Source organism: Aotus nancymaae, unplaced genomic scaffold, assembly GCF_030222135.1.
Source record: "Aotus nancymaae isolate 86718 unplaced genomic scaffold, 86718_ANA_hifiasm-v0.15.2.pri h1tg000108l, whole genome shotgun sequence".
Lineage (NCBI taxonomy): Eukaryota > Metazoa > Chordata > Mammalia > Primates > Aotidae > Aotus > Aotus nancymaae.
This window is the reverse complement of record NW_026988523.1, coordinates 1,441,500-1,461,052: the sequence shown is the minus strand read 5'-3', so window position 1 is coordinate 1,461,052 and position 19,553 is coordinate 1,441,500. Positions and strand designations below refer to the sequence as shown.

The window sequence follows — 19,553 nt, the reverse complement described above, 5'->3', positions numbered from 1 at the left end:
AATTCTACCAATAAATAAATTAGCAAATAATTAAATTAGAACTCTCAAAGCCCAAACTCATCATTCTTTAGGGTAGCAGAACAAAGCAAATCAAACAAAGCATTATAAACTCATTAGTATGAGAAACTAGACATTCTTGTTCCTACGTAACTTATTACACCGACTATAATATTTATGTAATACTATAGGATTTACAGTTTCTATTACCCATCTTGAAATAACTAAGCTGGCAAATTATTTTGTGCTATTAATATATCTTTCATTAATTCTTTCAACAAATGTTTAGGAGCATCATGAACTTTCTGGTCCTAACATGACAGGGCATTAAAACACTCAGTGAGAAAAAAAGAGTGACAGATTTTTACTGTATTATCACAATTTTATAGCATAACAACAAGAACATGAGACTGTGGAGTACTTTTGCTGCCCTACATAAGAAAGTTGATTATGTATAGAGTAATAAGAATGCAAATACTGAAATTTTTCAAATAATGACAGAAGAAAATGATTTAGTCACCATGCTAGTATGGCCAAATAATACTATTATAATTCTAAAATATAGCATTACTAGGTTTATAGGACTATTGACTAACATTCAAAGAGGAAGAAGAAGAAAAGCTAGGAGCCATAAAGCATAGATTCATTTCAGCATTTGAAAACTTTCAATAGAAAAATCAACACAGGCTCTAAATTCACTAATTATTCAAAAAGAGCTCATCAGCTCTAAAAGTAATAAATACCTGCCCCTCTCCAAATATATTACAACTTCTAAAATTGATTATTTGATATTCATTTTTCTGGCAAATGCTGCTGCCAATCTGTCCCTCTAATATGTGATGCTGAATACCACCATATGCAAGGAAGGGAGGGGTAAGCTGCAAGCGCATTAGCTCTCTTTTTGAATGGGAAAAGGGAAGCACCTTATTACACAGTAGCAGTATTAAAAAACAATTCTATCAGCTGCTTAAGAACACTTGACATTAATAACCTGAAGCATGAGGGTCCTGTGAAGAGCCCTCATGAGAAGACTGATCAGAAGTGGAAGGCTGTTGCTGGGTATGTGCAGCTAGCTCTTGCTGCCTCTGTTGCTCAGCCTTCTTAAGCCTCAGTTGTTGCAGGCGCTTACGAAGCAAAGCTATCTCAGGCCCCCTTAAAAATTCTGACACAAACAGGAAAAGAAAGGTGAAAAGATAGTAATAAAATAGAAAATAATATGAATTTGATTATACATTAAGAAAAGAGGAAGGATATAAACAAAACACGTCTCATAGAGGAATGCTATAAACAAATTACTGATAAAAAAGAAATTACTGGTCATTAAATTATGAGACAAACCATACATACACAACCAAATGCTTCTCTTTAACTATGATGAATTAGATACATAAATTTCTCTAGGAATATTTAAGTAATTAAACAGAATGGAAATAAAAAGTCTTCCATAAGTGCAAGATTTCAAAATGGTCATACAACAAAATTATACCAGAAAAGAAACAAAAATTGAAAAATATCAGTTAAATCATCTGCTTTATACACAAAAATTTAAGTTTCTTCACTAATTTCAATCAAATAACAAAATTCAATTAAAATGATAAAAATCTATGCATTTAGAAACAACTCAGAATTTATTAAGAGCTCTAAAAAAGTGAAAGTTACATATCTTCAGCTAAATATTTCATGTTAGAATTGTCATTTTTAATGTTATCTTTTAAATTAAAAAAGATTTACATAATCAATATTTTCTTGACCTTTATCTGAAGTGATCAAAGATGAAAAAGTAGAAAAATAACATTAAATTCTGCAAAGAGATATTTACTGAGTGTCTTCTATATATAAGGCATTGTTTTAGGCTCTGGGGATAAATAAAATATTGAACAAAATAGTCCCTATTCTTGTGGAGTTAATGTTTTGAGGGAAAAACAGACATTTGTGAATACACAGGCATAAGTGATGTTGAATATATGTGTTTTTGTCACATGGGGATAATTGCTATGAATTAAATTGGCAGGGTAAGGTAAAGGGGATAGTGGATAGTGATGGCAGGACAGGGGCTATTTTATATATGACCACACAGGAAAGCTTCTCTCATAAGGCACCACTTGAACAAACACCTCAAGGAAATAAGCGAGTAAACCACATGGCTATCTGGAGGAAGAGTGTTCTAGGTGGAGAAAAGAACAAGTGCAAATTCTCTAGGGGCAAGCGTATAGGAATGTGCAATACATTTTTCTTTCTTTTTTTTTTTTTTTTTTTGAGACAGACTTTCGCTCTTGTTGCCCAGGCTGGAGTGCAATGGCGCGATCTCGACTCACCGCAACCTCCGCCTCCTGGGTTCAGGCAATTCTCCTGCCTCAGCCTTCCGAGCAGCTGGGATTATAGGCATGCGCCACCATGCCCAGCTAATTTTCTGTATTTTTAGTAGAGACAGGGTTTCACCATGTTGACCAGGATGGTCTCGATCTCTTGAGCTCGTGATCCACCCGCCTCGGCCTCCCAAAGTGCTGGGATTACAGGCGTGAGCCACCGCGTCCGGCTCTGGATCATTTTTGTATCTAATTTGGTGGCACTTTATCTGCCTGCTATAAATCTGTCTTCTAGTCCCAACTTATTTCTTGTCCTGGTGATGATTCTTGTGCATTTTTTCTCCTGGGACTGGTCACTTCTTCACTGACTTCCATGTTTCTCTGTTCTCTCCTTTAGTTTCCCCCCAAAATGGCCATCAACCTAGTATCTCCACTTGTTTCTTTCCTTCTTTCTTTCTTTCTTTTCTTTTTGAGACAGAGGCTCACTCTGTTGTCCAGGCTGGAGTGCAGTGGCATGATCTCAGTTCACTGCAACCTCTGCCTTCTGGGTTGAAGCAATTCTCCTGCCCCAGCCTCCTGAGTAGCTGGGATTACAGGTGCCCGCCATCACACCCAGATAATTTATTTTGGTAGAGATAGGGTTTCACCATGTTGGCCAGGCTGGTCTCAGTCTCAAACTCCTGACCACAGGTGATCCGCCCACCTCAGTCTCCCAGAGTGCTGGGATTACAGGCATGAGCCACCATGCCCGGCCTCTCCACTTGTTTCTAACTTATAAATGGACTATATCTATCTGACTAGACTAGACTTTTATCCCATCTAAGGAAGCTACAATTTGGATTTTGGGCTTTGAAAACTGCTTGGATGTGGTGTACAACAGAGTTCTTCTCTAGCAATTTTCTACAGGGCTCAATTTAGCTATAATAATTCTACATAGGCCAAAATAAATTTGTAATTCCTGCTTATGAGTAATTAAGCAGGAATCTACATGCAGACCACATCATATGCAATCTTTTCAAAATTCTGATGGTCTGAGTAGTCTATTTAATTAAAATACAGGGCAGGGAAACTTTAAGTGATTCACTTCTCAGTATGAGCCCTAAAGGTAAATTTTACATATACTGATATCCCCATCCAATTCAAAGTTACCACCTTCTCTAATCTGAAAATGAAAACAAAGAAACAAATTAAACTATAATACACTGGGGAAAATGCCTTATTTAATACTCATTCAGTACAAAAAGATTCTTAATATGAGAATAATTTATAAATCATGAGCTAAATGAAAACATTTCCAGGTTTAACTTAAGAAATAATTGAAAGAGATGTCTGATAGTCCTTACTGAGAAGAGAAGAAAATACTTGTAGTTATTCTTAAATACGTTTTATAAATAAAATTATGAAGGTTTCATTTTAACCTATACAGTTTTAGCTCATAGTCGTATCTTTCTCATTTTTAAATATATAATTTTATAATCACATTTTAAAAAGCAGTCTTTTGTTAAATGTTCAAGAAAAGAAGACATATAAAAATCAAAATGTCTTCAAATTCTGGGTGAGGTATATAGAATATGGTTTGAAATGGTCTGACATGCATTTTAAAAAAATTTAAGAATACAAAGGGTAAAGCAAAAAAAAAAAAAAAAGAATCTATCAACCGATTTTAAATTCCAATTCAGTATATTTATCTTCCTAATTAAGCTACAAAACTCCAAAGCCAACACTGTGACCCCTCTAGATCTACTATTCTTCAGGGCATTCATTTTGCATATTATTTTCATACTCATATTTCTGTTTGTCCTTTTCACTCATTTATATATATGACCACACGATTTTTTAAAAGTATTTCTGTAAGTTACCTTAAAATGTTGTCTAAACAGCCTAAGAAAAATTATCTACTGGGTCCTATGTGGTCTAGACAGTCAAAGGCAAACAATGGATCCAAAATGATAAATGGTTGGATATCTAATCACAGCATCTCTCTTCTAGGTGTTACCAAATTTTGGAAACCTGGTGTACACAACCAGAGTAGATGAGTGGGGCTAAAAATACAATCTAAAGACTAAAATATAGCTAAATATATCCCATCTAGTCTATATCAGCTTAAAGATAACAAAATGTCTCATCATACTTTTAATCATATCTTTACAGGGTAAATATTGTTAGGGAAAAAAGATGCATACTCAGAGACAATATCCTGTCTTTATGAGATCTTATTCTAGTAAAAGAAATCTCATAAACAAATCAATCAAAAGTGAAAAAAATATATAAATTTTTGTAAGTGCTTTTCAGAAAATAAACAGGATTATATAAAAGAGAATACAATTTCAGTAAGAAGAAAAAGGGAAGAGGACTTTACCTAGGGTAGTTATGAAAGACCTGTCTTATATGGCATTTGAGTTGAGACCCAAGGAAAAGGAAGTTGGCCAAGTGATAAGCCAGGACAAGGGCTTCGCAGGTGTACGGAGAACAACACTAAGAATAAGAAAGAGGCAGAAAAGAATTTCGCACATTAACTGAAAGAAACCAGTACATCTAGTGTAACAATGATCGGGTACTGAGAAAATGGAACAAGATGAGGCTAGAGAGAGAGGAAAGGGCAGGCCATATAAGTTCTTATAGGTCCACAGTAAGGAGTTTAGTTTTTTTTCTTTTGTAGTTGTATTTCTAAATGCAATTAAGAGCCTCTGAGGGGATTTAAACAGCAAAGTTATATAATCTGATTTAACATTTTAAAATACTCATTCTGGCTCCTGCATGGAGAATACATTATAATGGAACAACAATAGATCCCGGGAGATCAATTAGGAGACAAGAAATGATGGTGAGATGAAAAGAAGTAGGACATAGTTTAGACACAGGAGCAAAAGAACTTGTTGATGAACTGGCATGGGACTTGAGGGAAAAGAAGGAATCAAGAATAACTCACAGGTTATTAAAATAAGCAAATGGACCAAGAGGGAACCAATTAGGGAACAGGAAGGGTAGGAGGCTGCACTGTTTTAGTTTGAACATGTAAATTTAAGATGTACAACAATAAGCCAGGTGTAGTGGCTCACACCTGTAATCCCAGCATTTTGGGAGGCCATGGTGGGTGAAGTGCTTAGTTCAAGACCAGCCTAAACTCATCTTTACTAAACATACAAAAATTAGCTATGTGTGGTGGCAGGTACCTGTAATCCCAGCTACTTGGGAGGCTGAGGCAGGAGAATCGCTTGAAGCCAGGAGGCAGAGGCTGCAGTGACCCGAGATTGCACCACTGCACTCCAGCTTGGGCATAAGACCTAGATTCTATTAAAAAAAAAAAAAAGATGTACAATAATAACAACAACAAAAAAAAATAGTATCAAAACAGCAGCCAGACACAAGAGTCTGGAACTTGGGGTAGATCAGATATATGTATTTGTGAGTTGATATATATTTGATATATATTTGTGAGTCATCAATTTACAGGAGATATTAAATGCTGTAGGGAACTGACACAATCACCCAGAGAAAGAATGTATATAGAGAAGAGAAGAGAGCCAGAACTAAGGGGTTCAATTATAATATTCAGAAGGAGATAGAACAAGAAACACGAACAACAGTTACTGAAAACCCACCAAAATTATTAAGAGTCAATAGGCAAATATGATAACATAGATGCCAAGAAAAGAAAGTGTTTCAGGAAAGGAGTGACAGCTTATGTTAAAAGCAACCAGGCTGAAAAATCTAGTATGGTACTAACAGAGAAATATCCTCTAAACTGGTAAATGTCACTGGTGACTGATTAAAAGTTTTAGAGGAAAAGGGAGTTGAAAAGCAGATTGGGCTTGGTTAATAAATAAATGAAGGATGGCAAGAAAATGGAGATAGCATATATGAACAACTCTTCTGAGGACTCATTATGAAAGCAGTAGAGAAATAAGGCAATAGCTGAAGGAGAATGTGACATAATTAAGAGAAAAATTTTAAAGTAAGAAGATAATAAAAGCATGTTGAGGCCTAAAGAAACAACTCAGCAAAAAAAAAAAAAAAAAAAAAAAAAAAAAAAAAAAAGGCAATGGTAATGCACAAGAAGGGGCAAAGACTTTCAGAAGCTGGAAAGGGATGGCAACTACATTGGATAGCTTTTGATAGGAGCAGACACGTCCCTAAATGTGTTTCGGCTTCTATCATGATGTGAGTACAGACGTTGGAAAGCTGGGAAATTACTGATAGTAGGAAAATGAGTGCTTTTCTTTTCACTATGAATGAAAGGTTAGAAGCTGGAAGTGGGGAAGGGATAAAGGGGAGTGTTAAAGTTTGAGAGACATGAAGGTGTAAAATAATCATTTTGTACAGCTGGAGAACATCAGTGTTGAAAGGGACTGCTCTGATGCAGTGTTGAGCACCCACTGAAATTTGTGGTCATAATTTTCTTCTCTATCCTTCAGGGATTCCACTGTAGACTAAGAGAAGGCAGACAATTAGGTTCAACCAGAGATGGAGCCTAGCAAATTTTCATATTCCCATTGTCCCTTTCTTTGATACCAGTAAAAATGACAGAGGACATGTAAAAGAAAGGCATAAATATTTAAATAAAAAGGTATCCACAGCAAAGCAAGTATAGACAGAAGCATAGCAAGTATAGACAGAAGCATACTTTATCATTTTCCCTATCTCTCTGCAGGGAAATAACAGAAATCATGGTCATAAGCTGACATTCCCATATACTATATTCACGCAATGGACAATTCCCAATATTCACAAACACATTTGTACTTAGGCTATGGTAAATGCAAAAGAGATTGGAGAAAAAACAAAAACACTTCAGCTTACTGCTGAAATGCTACTCCAGAATAATGGAAAAGCTCTTATCAGAACAATTACAGACATAACCTTTAGATGTTAAATCTAATACCAAATCATTTTTCTCAGTAGTGATAACTGCCTTGGTAACATGGAAATATTCTAATTATCTATAGCTTAGTCCACCAAAATTCTCTCAATAATCTCCTAGTTAAAAATATTTCCTTACTTTCTATAAATAATTTATGAGTAAAAGTACTGAGTAATGTTTCAACAGTCATCACATGATCACCAAAAATACTTTTTCTCTTCAATAATTCAAATGACTGTCACATTTAATACTTATATTAATTACTGAAAGAAATTTAGCAATTTGAAATGAAGTATTAAAATGCATTAAATAGCTTTAAAAAATAAAGTTCCAAATACTTTACTCACAAACGTGTTTAAGAAACAACTAGAATTGGTTAAGATTCAGTGGAACCTGAAGGTAAGCTAGAGTCTTCTTGCTAAGTATTCCTAAAAACTTATAATTGATTAAAATGTTCAAGAATATTTCTAAAAATGCTAACACTTTAAAAATTCTTGCTTTTCCCAATTTTATCTGTTCTGAAAAACAATCTTTTAACTACTTCTGCCCTAAATTCCCAAATCTTCCAAAATATTTTATTTTCTCATAAATCAAAATGCTATGTCAACAGTGTGAAAACCTTGATTCTATAGCTCAGCTTTAGCTTATTATTATGGATAAAATGTACACAGTGTTACCAGTTATGTAATTGACTCTGGCTTTTATTCCCATAGAAACTGAAAATGAATTACTAAAAGCAGTATATACTGATAAAAGAGTGCTTAAATTAAAACATCCCATATTTGGTAATCTGGCATCAGTTGCCAGAGATGTAAGAATAAAGTGACAGCTTGGCAGCTAAGCTGTTAGAAATTTTTTTATGGGTTTCAGCTTAGACCTGCCAGCTATATATCTAGTTGCTAATAATTCTGGCTCTATATCGAGTAAAATACTTCCTTAGAAGAACCAAAGAAAACTATAAAAAAAACTTATTGATTTTTATAATTACATGTATATAAAGTACCGAATAAACTGAAGATTCATTTGTTGAAAATTACTATTATAAATACTAGTACATTCCACAGTTAGGGGGAAAAAGTTGACCATGAGGACTTAGAATACTGAGAAGAAAATAGTATTTTAACAGAATGTAGAGGTTTTTTTCCACTAGCATCAAGTACCAAGAAGATACGCACTTGGTAAAATAATTCTTTTTCAGGTTAATACTGGAGAAATAATTCTTTTGGTAAATTATATGTTGTTGACAAAAGACCATTATCAAATCCACCACAGAGTGTATACTAAAAGTACTACATTATTTGAGGGAAAATAATCAAGAATATAAGCAAAATGAAACTAATACTGATATTTTCACAATCACTTTAATATAGACATAAAACCAAATACATCTAGAAAGGTATTTTGGTCTATAAAGATCTATAAAATAATATTTAAGTCAGGTGCATTAAACTATGTCAAAAGACTATCTTTTGGTACCTGCACTTTTAAAAGAATTGTTTTATATAAATTGAAGATTCCTGCTATTTGTTAAAATTCATGCAAGTAAGACACCACTAAGTTTTGTGTTTAAGTTACATATCCATATACTACACATCATTTTGGTCATTTATTCCAACAAGAAGTTGATGTGATTTAGTATCTTTCAAAACAGCAAGTAAAGAAGTTTTCATTATCAAAAATCATTAGATGAACCACAGCATACTTAGAGAGGAATATCCTCACCAGACTGATGATGTGTGTGGTGTCCAGATGCCTCAGCAGACTGCCTTTGTTCACTGTCTGGAGAAGACAGCAAAGAAGTAGAGTGAGGGCTTTCTGTGGGAGATGATGTTGAATGAGCCTGAGCTGACACAGTAGAGGATGTAGAAGGTTGAAGAAATTGTTCAGCTGGAGTATCTACTTCCATTGCCGTTTCACTCACTTCCAAATCAGGACTTGATGGGACCGTAGGAAGAGTTGAAATATCTGATTGACTTGTTCCACCTTCAAAATACACGTTAATGCAAATTCAAATTTTAAATATTTTCTAAAGCCAACAACTCTAAACAGATGTGTTCAGAAAACACATTTCTATTTGCATACACAAACATAAATATAATTTCAGTAATAATAACCACTGGTGATTTGGCCCATTTGACAAAATAGGCCAATCAAAAGGGGTAAAAATTTATCTACAACATATTCTTGTTAAAACAATCAATCTTTGCAATTACATAAAACTTATTTATACACAGAACTTTATCATATTTCCATTCTCGAAGTGCATTAAAAAAAGGCTTAAAATAGGGAATCTCAGATTCTTTCACTTTGAGAAAAGCAAAATATACACACTAGGTCTAGTGGCACAAGGAGGAACAAATTATATCCAATACCTTTTATTCTCTACTACTTCACACAATACAATATGAATCTTGTGATTACTACAGATGTAAAACATGGTGTAATTTAGATGATATAAGTAAAACTGGCTTCAATAAGTAGTTTTTGCCAGCTTTCTGATGACTTTAATTAATATGAAAAATTACCTCTGGGTCGAGACCTTCCTCGTCCTCTATTGCTTTGTGCAACCTCACTTGCTTCTTCGAACCATCTTGATAACATATCAGACATTCTCTGCATCAATGACACATTGGGACTCTGCTCTCCTATTAAAATATAGGTCTTATCAGTGAATTTAATAATAAGTCAGAATCTTTCATTAATACAAAAATCTAGATTTGAAGGGCTTTAAAATGAAAACATTTTTTTAAAAAATCAAATTTCCTAAATAAATTGTATGAATGTATATAAATCTATTAGAGCTTTCATTACATGTTACAGTAATTGTTTATATGAGTGACTCTCCATCTGTACGGTAAAGTTCCTTGAGAACAGGGCTCATCTCCCCTTCATCTTTGTCTATTCTTAGGTACCTCTAAACCTCCCACCTCCTACCTCAACCTATATTTTTAGTTTTAAGAGTGCCCAGCCAAGAAGGGCTCATGAATTCTAAGTTTAATAGATTAAAAGAAAGATTTTCCCTTTCTCTAAAGCATTATAACCAAGTACAGACACAAAATAGCCTTATGTTTTTGCATGAAGTTTCCTTAAACTTATTTTCATCATCATTTACTATAAGCAAACTCTACATATTTAAAATTAGCTGGAACCAGAAAGTATTTCATCTTCTCCTTCACTCCTTTTCCTCTTTCAAATAAACAAGTTTTTCTAAGGGCATTTTCAAATATAATGCCAAATTTAAAATGTGACAACTCTATTCTACAGTCTTATAATTTAAAATGAAAATCAGTTCTTACATTTTCTGTAAAATCAGAGTTTCTTTTACACTTTACTGCCTTTATACAATGTGGCTCATATATTGGGGAATATGCTTTTGATCACAAAAGACATTTCAGAAGTCATTATAGTAAGATTTTGGTTCCAGACCAATTTAATAAAATATAATTCTATAGAATTAAAATTCATAGATTAATTCTATTTTCAAGTGTGCTATCTTAAAGCTCCCAGGGTAGTTTCTTATGCTTATCAAAGGCACTTGAACATTTTATGTGCTATTATAAAACCCTCAGGTTGAGTTTTCATTTCTCTTGATATCTAATAGAAAGGCAAAAATTGAGAAGTCTGACAACACCCAATGTACTATGGGGCAATGGGCATTGTTATACTTTCAGTGGGAATGTAAATTAGCACATCTTTTTTGGAGAGTAATTTGATAACTATCAAAATTAAAAGGTACTTATCCAGTGACTCGGCCATTCCACTTCTAAGAATTTATCCTAAGACATATTTGCATAAGTATACTAAAATATGTACAAGAATGTTCATTACAGCATCACTTATAATAGTGAAGTCAAAATATTAATTTTATTATTTATTAATATTAATTTTATTTAACATCAGTTTTAATATTAAAACTAGAAGTTAAAATATTAATTTTAAAATACCACATACAAAGAAAAGCTGACCAAAGTACAGTTACCATCTCGTTCTCGTTCGCTCTCAGGCCTTGCTCTGGGTCCAGTATCTGACCAATCACCACGAAGTCTCAAACGCTTAACTGGTGGTTGTCGTAACTGAAAGAAAAGAACAGGCAAATTCTATGTAAGTCTAAAACTCATTTATTCTCAACTCTTAAAGCATACTTTATGTCTATTTATTTCTATCTCACTACTTTCTTGAGTATGCAAATTAGATCTAGATGAAAATATAAAAGGCACTGGTATAAGCCACATCAGTCTTTTGAAGCACTCATTCTGAGGATAAATATCCACTGATGCTGACAGCCTCTATCTAATATCTTCAATCTAAAGAGTCTCAATGCAACTTTGAAATCATGTATATGTGATTTCTAATCTCACCTGTATCACCTTTCAGCTGACAAAAGGAAGATATTTTTAACCATCTTGAGCCTTAGTTTTCTACTGTGATGATAAATATAGTCTAGGTAAATTACCCACATACCTAACAAACAATGGGAGTCATCATTATTTTTACTTATTGAGAATTTACTCTTCAGTTCCCAAACAAAATCTATTCCAACCCTTTATGACTTGCCTCAAGTTATCTATTCCATCATGCTGCTCTCATTCTTGCCCTCTAACAATTTTTCGTCCTACTTCAGAGAAAATGAAAATGACATCATTTTCTTTAGCTGAATTCTACAAATTAAATCTACATCTACAACTTCTAACTCCTTCCAACCTTTCTTGAAGGATGTATCATTTATTCTATTTAAGCCTAATTTCTCCATCTGTGCTTTTTATTTCATTCCTTCAACTCCTCGAGTATCTTGTTTGACCAATTATTCTCTCTTTTCTACACCCATATCCATTTTCTCTCTTCCTGGTTCTCTGCCCCAACATGATAAAGGTTCTTATCACTTTTAAGAAACAAAACAGTATTTCAACTTCATAAAACCCATTTTCCAACTACAATCCTTTCTCCTGCTATCACTTTACTCAAGCTTCTTGGGAAAATTCTATATGCAATCTACCACTCCTCCTTCAATCCACTGTAGTCCATCTTTCCACTAAATTCATTCCCACCAGTCACCAGTGAATCATCAATTACCAAGCTCACTGATCAATCATAAAAATGCTCAATAATATGATCAATAATAATTGCCAACTCAAATGGCATCTTTCAGAGCTTATCTGACATGTTTATGGTAACTACTACTCTTGATCATTCCCTTTAATGTTTACATTTTTAACTTTTTTTTTTTTCTCAGGCAGGGTCTCACTCTCTTGTCCAGGCTGGACTGCAGTGGTCCCATCCTAGCTCACTGTAACCTCAAACTCCAGAGCTAATATGATCTCTAGCGTCAGCTTCTTGAGTAGTTGGTCCATGTGCCACCAAAACCAGCTAAGCTTTTAATTTTTTTTTTGAGAGATGGAGTCTAGCTATGTTGTGGAGGTTGGTCTTGAACTCGTGGTCTCAAGCAATCCTCCCACCTCGGCCTCCCAAAATGTTGGAATTACAGGCATGAGCCACCACATCTAGTCCATTTTAAACATTTTTGTATTGAAATATAATTCAAATAACATAATATTCATAATTTTAAATTATACAATTCAGTAGTGTATATTCACAAAGTGGTACAACCATCATCATTATATAATTCCAGACTGTTTTCATCATCCCAGAAACAAACTATAATCAGCCACTCCCCACTCATTTCTCTGCTCAGCTCTTGGCAACCACTAATCTACTTTCTGTCTCTGTGGATATGCCTGTTCTAAACATTTCATATAATATCATACAATACATGGCCTTTTGTGTTTGGTTTCTTTCACTTAGCATTATGTTTTCAAAGTTTATTCATATTGTAGTAGGCATCAGTACTTCATTTTTTTATGACTGAATAATACCCTACTTTAGCAAGATACCCTATTCTGTTTATCTATTCATCAACTGGTTGATGAATAAACTTATTCCACTTATTGGCTATTATGAATAATGCTGAATTGAGCATATGTACGAGTTTTTGTAGGAACATGTTTCAATTCTCTTGTGTATACAGGAGAATTACTCAAGATAATTGAAACATAGTACCTCATTTTATTGCACTTTGCTTTATTGAATTCCACAGATTCTGTGGTTTTTTTTTTACAAATTCAATGTTTGTGGCAACCCTGCACTGAATAAGACTTTTGCTGCTATTTTTCCAACAGCGTGTGCTCATTTTATGTCTGTGTCACATTTGGGTAATTTTTATATTTCAAACTTTTTCATTATTATTCTGCCTATTATGGTGATCCGTGATCAGAGATCTTTGATCTTACTATTTTAATTGCTTTGGGGAGCCACAAACCACATCCATATAAGACTCCGAACTTCACTGACAAATGTTATGTGTGTTATGACTGCTTCACTCACCAGCTGTTTACCCATCTCTCTCCCTCTCCTTAAGCCTTCCAATTCCCTGAGATACAACAATATTGGAATTAGGCCAGTTAATAACACTACAATGGCCTCTAAGTGTTCAAGTGAAAGAAGAGTCATATGCCTTTCACTTTAAATCAAAAGTTAGAAACGATTATGCTTAGTGAGGAAAGCATGTTGAAAGCCAAGACAGACCAAAAGCTAGGCCTCTTGCACCAAACAACAAAGTTGTAAATGCAAAGGAAACGTTCTGGAAGAAACTTTTAGAAAAGTGCTACTCCAGTGGACATATGAATGATAAGAAAGCGAAACAGCCTTATTGCTGATATGGAAATAGTCTGAGTGGTCTAAACAGAAGATCAAACCAGTCATGACATTCCCTTAAGCCAAAGTCTAACCCAGAGCAAGGTCCTAACTCTCTTTAATGCTATGAAAACTGAGAGAGGTAAGGAAGCTGCAGAATAAAAGTCTAAAGCTAACAGAGGTTAGTTCATGCAGTTTAAGGAAAGAAGCTGTCTCTCTAATATAAAAGTAAAAGGCGAAACATCAAGTCCTGAAGCGGAAGCTGCAGCAAGTTATCCAGAAGATCTAGCTAAGATAATTGATCAAAGTGGCTACACTAAACAATAGATTTCCAATGCAGATAAAACAGCCTTCTATTAGAAGCAGATGCCACTTAGGACTTTCACAGCTAGAGAGAAGTCAATGCCTGGCTTCAAAGCTTCAAAGGACATGCTGGTTCTCTTGTTAGGGGCTTACATAGTGGTGACATTAAGTAGAAGCTAATGCTCATTTACCATTCTGAAAATCCTAAGGCCCTTAAGAATTATGTTTAATTGACTCTGCTCTAAAAATGGAACAACAAAGCCTAGGTAACAGCATATCTCTTTACAGTATGTTTTACTGACTATTTAAAACCCACTATTGAGACCCACTGCTCAGAAAAAAAGATTCCTTTCAAAATATTGCTGGGCATTGACAATGCACTTGGTCATCCAAGGGCTCTGATGGAGATGTACAAGGAGATGAATGCTTTCATTGCATCCCATGGATCAAAAAGTAATTTCAACTTTCAGGTCTTATTTAAGAAATACATTTTGTAAGACCACGGCTGCCATAGATAGTGATTCCTCTCACGGATCTGTGAAAAGTCAATTGAATGGCCAGGCCCAATAGCTCACACCTGCAATCCCAGCACTTTGGGAGGCTGGGGTGGGCGGATCATGAAGTCAGGAGTTCAAGAAAAGCCTGACCAACATGGAGAAACCCCATCTTTACTAAAAATACAAAATTAGTCGGGCGTGGTGGCACATGCCTGTAATCCCAGAGGCTGAGGCAGGAGAACTGCTTGAACCCAGGAGGCGGAGGTTGTGGTGAGCTGAGATCATGCCATTACACTCCAGACTGGGCAACAAGAGCAAAACTCTGTCTCAAAAAAAAAAAAAAAAAGTCAACTGAAAACCTAGAAAGGATTCATCATTCTTGATGCCTTATTAAGAACATTTGTGATTCATGGGAGGTTAAAATAACAATATTTAAGAGGAGTTTGGAAGAAGTTAATTCCAACCCTAATGGATGACTTTGAGGGTTAGAAGACTTCAGTAGAGGAAGTCACTGCAGATGAGGTGAGAACAACAAAAGAACTCGAATTAGAAGTAGGGACTGACAGTGTGACTAAACTGTTGCACTCTCATGATAAAACTTGAACAGATAAGGAGTTGCTCCTTATGGATGTGCAAAGAAAGTGGTTTCTTGAGGTGGAAACTGCTTTCTTTGCTCATCTATAAGAAGTAACTCCTAGTGAAGATGCTGTGAACATTGTTGAAATCACAGCAAAGGATCTATTATAGAATACTACATAAACTTAGTTGATAAAGCGGCAGCAGGGTTTGAGAGGATTGACTCCAATTTGGAAAGAAGTTCTATTGTGGGCAAGATGCTATCAAACAGTATTGCAAGCTACAAAGCCATCTTTTATGAAAGGAAGAGTCTATTGATATAGCAAGCTTCACTGATGTCTTATTTCAAGAAACTGTCACAGCCCCAACCTTCAGCAACCACCTCTCTGATCAGTCAGCAGTGATTAATATCAAGGAAAGCCCCTCCACCAGCAAAAAGAATACAACTTACTGAAGTTCAGATGATAGTTAGAACTTTTTAGCAATGAAGTCATTTTAAATTAAGGTATATACATTGATTTTTAAGACATAATGCTATTGCACACTTAGTGTGCTATTGCACACTATAGTACAGTATAAACACAACTTTTACATGCACTGGGAAACCAAATAATGCGTGTGACTTGCTTTACTGCAATATTCACTTTATTGCAGTGGTCTATAATCAAATCTGCTATATCTCCAAGATAAGCCTATATATCTAGGAGGGGAAGTATAAGTCATCTAATAACTCTAATTTTTGAGGGTTCCAGTTTCTCCACATGCTAGTCAACACTTGTTATTGTCTTCTTTATTTTAGTCATCCTAGTGGGTATGAAGTGATACCTCACTGTAGTTGTGATTTACATTTCCCTGAGGGCTAATAGTGTTGAGTATCTCCTTACATACTATTGCCATTTATATTATATGTCTTCTCTGGGGGAAAAAAAAAAAGCACTGTATAGTCAAATCCTTTACCTATTTTTAAATTTGGATATTTGTCTTTCTATTGTTGTTTGTAAGTATTCCTTACATATTCTGCATACTAAACTCTAACCAGACACATGATCTGCAAAACATTTTCTCCCACTCTGTAGGTCACTCCTTTTATTTTTATTTATTTTTTAAAAACAGCATTCATTGAGTTTTTGTCCTGAAAATTATGCAGGTTTTGATAAAACTTGGTGATGCTCAACTGTGAATTTTTTTATTTGTCCTGGAAACCATACCTCATATTAAGAATAGAAAAAAACTTTGCATTCTCAGCAAAGGAGACAGACAAAAAAAAAAATTCCCCACAAATTCCCTATTATGTGTATGTATGGCTAAAGGCAACTGAGAAGAGTAAAATCTACACAGGAAGACATAAGTGTGTCACAGGGAATAACCAGAACAAAGGAAGCTTGGTGTGGTAGCTGTCCAAATTTTCAAACAACTAATCATCCCCAGAAGGAGAGGGCTTCACCCTTTGTATGAACTATACTTGGAACAATATAATAGAATCCTGCTTCATGGTTTCAAGAGAGAGGAATTTTTATATTACATAGGCAAAGAACTGGTTTTATGACCTCAGCAATTATTTCTAGAATAAAATCTTCAAATTAACAACAATCTCAAGTTTGACTTCCTGAGTACATGAAATAACCTAGTAAAAAATACTGAAAATGGCATAACATTCATTCAGACACCCAATTTTTTTTCTTTTTTTGAGCACTTTTTATATGTCAGTTATTATTGCAGGTATTGGAAAAGAACAATGCACAAAACACACAAAAAAATACCAGTGTCACAGAATTTATAGCCCAATGGAGCAAACAATACATGAAATAAAAAAGCAAAATATACAAAGGAAGTTATTGTTATGGAGAGAAATAAAGCAGAAAAGGGGATAGGCAGTATCAGTTAAAGGCTGTGATTTTAAATAGGATGGTGAAGTAGGGCTTCACCAAGAAGTTTACATAATCAAAGACCTGAAATACACAGGGAAGTAAAAATCCAGGTATCCAGGGAAGAGCATTTCAGGCAGAGTAAATGCAAAATCCTGAAACAGAGTAATGCTTGGCCTGACTAAGTTACTAAGTAAGCAGATGTGGTTAAAGCAGAATAAAGAAGAGAAGAGTAGAAGTAATAATTACGACCAGATAATATAAGATCTTGAAGCCACCATAAAGACTTCAGTTTTGCTTTAGGTGAGATAGGGAGCCACTTGGAATCTTAATGAGAAGAGTGGCATGATTTGACTTAGGTTTCTAAGGATCACTTTGAATGCTATGTAGCTACAGGGCTGTAGAAGTGAAAGCAGGAAGACTGGTTAGAAAACCACCCAAATAAAGTATAAAGAGGGACAGGTCATGCCAGAGATGCTGATAGCTTGGATGTGGGTGGTAATGTAGCTAGGGTGAAGTAGTAGTCAGACCTGGAATATATTTTTAGGTACAAGCTATGGGGACCAGAAGAAAATGAGAGAATGAATTCAACAAAGAAGCCCAATAATGGAGTGGGGCAAGTGATAAACTGTCAAAAATAAGAAAAGATGATAGAAAAAAAGAAGGATATAAAAATAAGGGAAAACAGGAAGTACAAAAATGTTGAGTAAGACAAAAGAATGAACTAAAGAAAGAAGGGGAAAAAATAAAAGAGAAATTATTAGAGGTGGTAAGGAAATAGAAAGGTCTCAAAAAATTGAGAAAATACAAAAATATTATGGAAACAATTTAATTGTATGATTTAAGACAAAAATCATACAATAAACTTTTATTCATGCTTTAAAACCTTCTCAGGCTTTCTAAGTGTTCCAAATCAAGATCAATTATTCCCTACTTTGTTCTACTTACACAGAACATAATCCTTATATACATAATTCCATATTAAGTTTTACACATTTATTTATTTATTTATATCTTCACTTCCACTAAGCCGTGAATTCCTTGGGCAAGAGGTTATTTCTTTGTCTGGTCATCCTTGATTTTCCAAAGTTTAGCAGAGGACTTGGTGTGTAGTAGGCAACCAATAAATATTTGGTGCGTTGAGTTTGTCTGAACACTATCATCAACATTTTTGGTATAAAACACCAAAAGAAAACATATTAGAATTACAAATGAGACAGACTATAAATTTCTTCTATGTATACCTCTGAATTGCTTGGTTTGTTATAATGAGCATAATTTTTTTAATTTTTGAAATGGAGTTTTGCTTTTGTCACCCAGGCTGGAGTGCAATGGCGGGATCTCGGCTCACTGCAACCTTCTTCTCCTGGGTTCAAGCGATTCTACTGCCTCAACCTCCCGAGTAGCTGGGATTACAGGCGCCCGCCACCACACCCTGCTAATTTTTGTATTTTTAGTAGAGATGGGGTTTCACCATGTTGGCCAGGCTGGTCTCAAACTCCTGACCTCAAGTGATCCACCCACCTTGGCCTCCCAAACTGCTGGGGTTACAGGCATGAGCCACTGTGTCCGGCCAATAAGCATAATTTAAATCCACTTTCAGCATTATTTTTCTTAATTTAGTTAACGCAACAAACAAGACCAAGGAAAAGGCTCCCAGAATAAAAAAAAAAAAGAAAGAAAGAAAAGAAAAAAACAAATGTTCATGACTCAGCCTCATTAACTCTGATTATATAAATATCTTTTGGCTAAGTATTCCATGGTATCAAAACTAGCTGGCCTACTTAAAATGTCTATGGACTTCCAACTTTTTCGTTATGTAACAATCGCAGTTTGACTGTAACTTTATTTACCCATATATCTCAAGGGGAAATTTACATAGCAGTAACAAAATGACAGAGCAGATTTCATGTTTTCAACCAGAGCAGTAAACTCAAAAATCATATTAGCCAACATACCCTTCTTCATCAATTTCCTAATTCAAATAAACACACTGCTATGATAAAATCTCAAAGTATATTTATAAAGTAATCTTGATTTTTTTCTAATTTTATAGCCTTCTACACCTGAAATTATGAGGAATGAATTGAGTTTAGTATCTCATGGGAATTCCAAAATCACTGTTATTCATTAGTAACCTTTAAAATGTACTCATTAATAGGCACTGAGCCAATACAAAAAGGTCACTGAAAATAAAAATCAATGGTTAATTTCAGAAGACATTTACAAGCCAAGGTGCAGAATGAATAAATATAGGACCTTATAATATAAAAAAGTCAAAGTGAAAAACATATTAAGGAAGGAAGCTTAACAGGTTAAACATTTTTCCACAGCAGTGTACTGTCAAGGATACATTATTTCTACTTTTCCCCTTTTATAAATAATAAATTCATAGGCCGGGCGCGGTGGCTCACGCCTGTAATCCCAGCACTTTGGGAGGCCGAGGCAGGTGGATCACGAG

At 34.7% G+C, this 19,553-nt stretch overlaps 1 protein-coding gene across 11 annotated transcripts in view; it reads right to left on the bottom strand.

The window, feature by feature from the left end:
- DCAF6 (DDB1 and CUL4 associated factor 6) overlaps positions 1 to 19,553 on the bottom strand; it is a 138,564-nt gene that overhangs the window by 57,014 nt on the left and 61,997 nt on the right. For 8 of the 11 annotated variants that reach the window (XM_064370718.1, XM_064370721.1, XM_064370719.1 and 5 more), the window contains exons 8-10: positions 11,144 to 11,237; positions 9,690 to 9,809; positions 8,887 to 9,147 (exon numbers count right to left, since the gene is read on the bottom strand). In XM_064370718.1, coding sequence (XP_064226788.1) covers positions 8,887 to 9,147; positions 9,690 to 9,809; positions 11,144 to 11,237 — 475 coding nt within the window. Of the gene's footprint in view, positions 1 to 988; positions 1,160 to 8,886; positions 9,148 to 9,689; positions 9,810 to 11,143; positions 11,238 to 19,553 lie in introns of all 11 variants that reach the window. The other 3 variants (XM_064370720.1, XM_064370712.1, XM_064370713.1) reach the window with 1 other exon arrangement.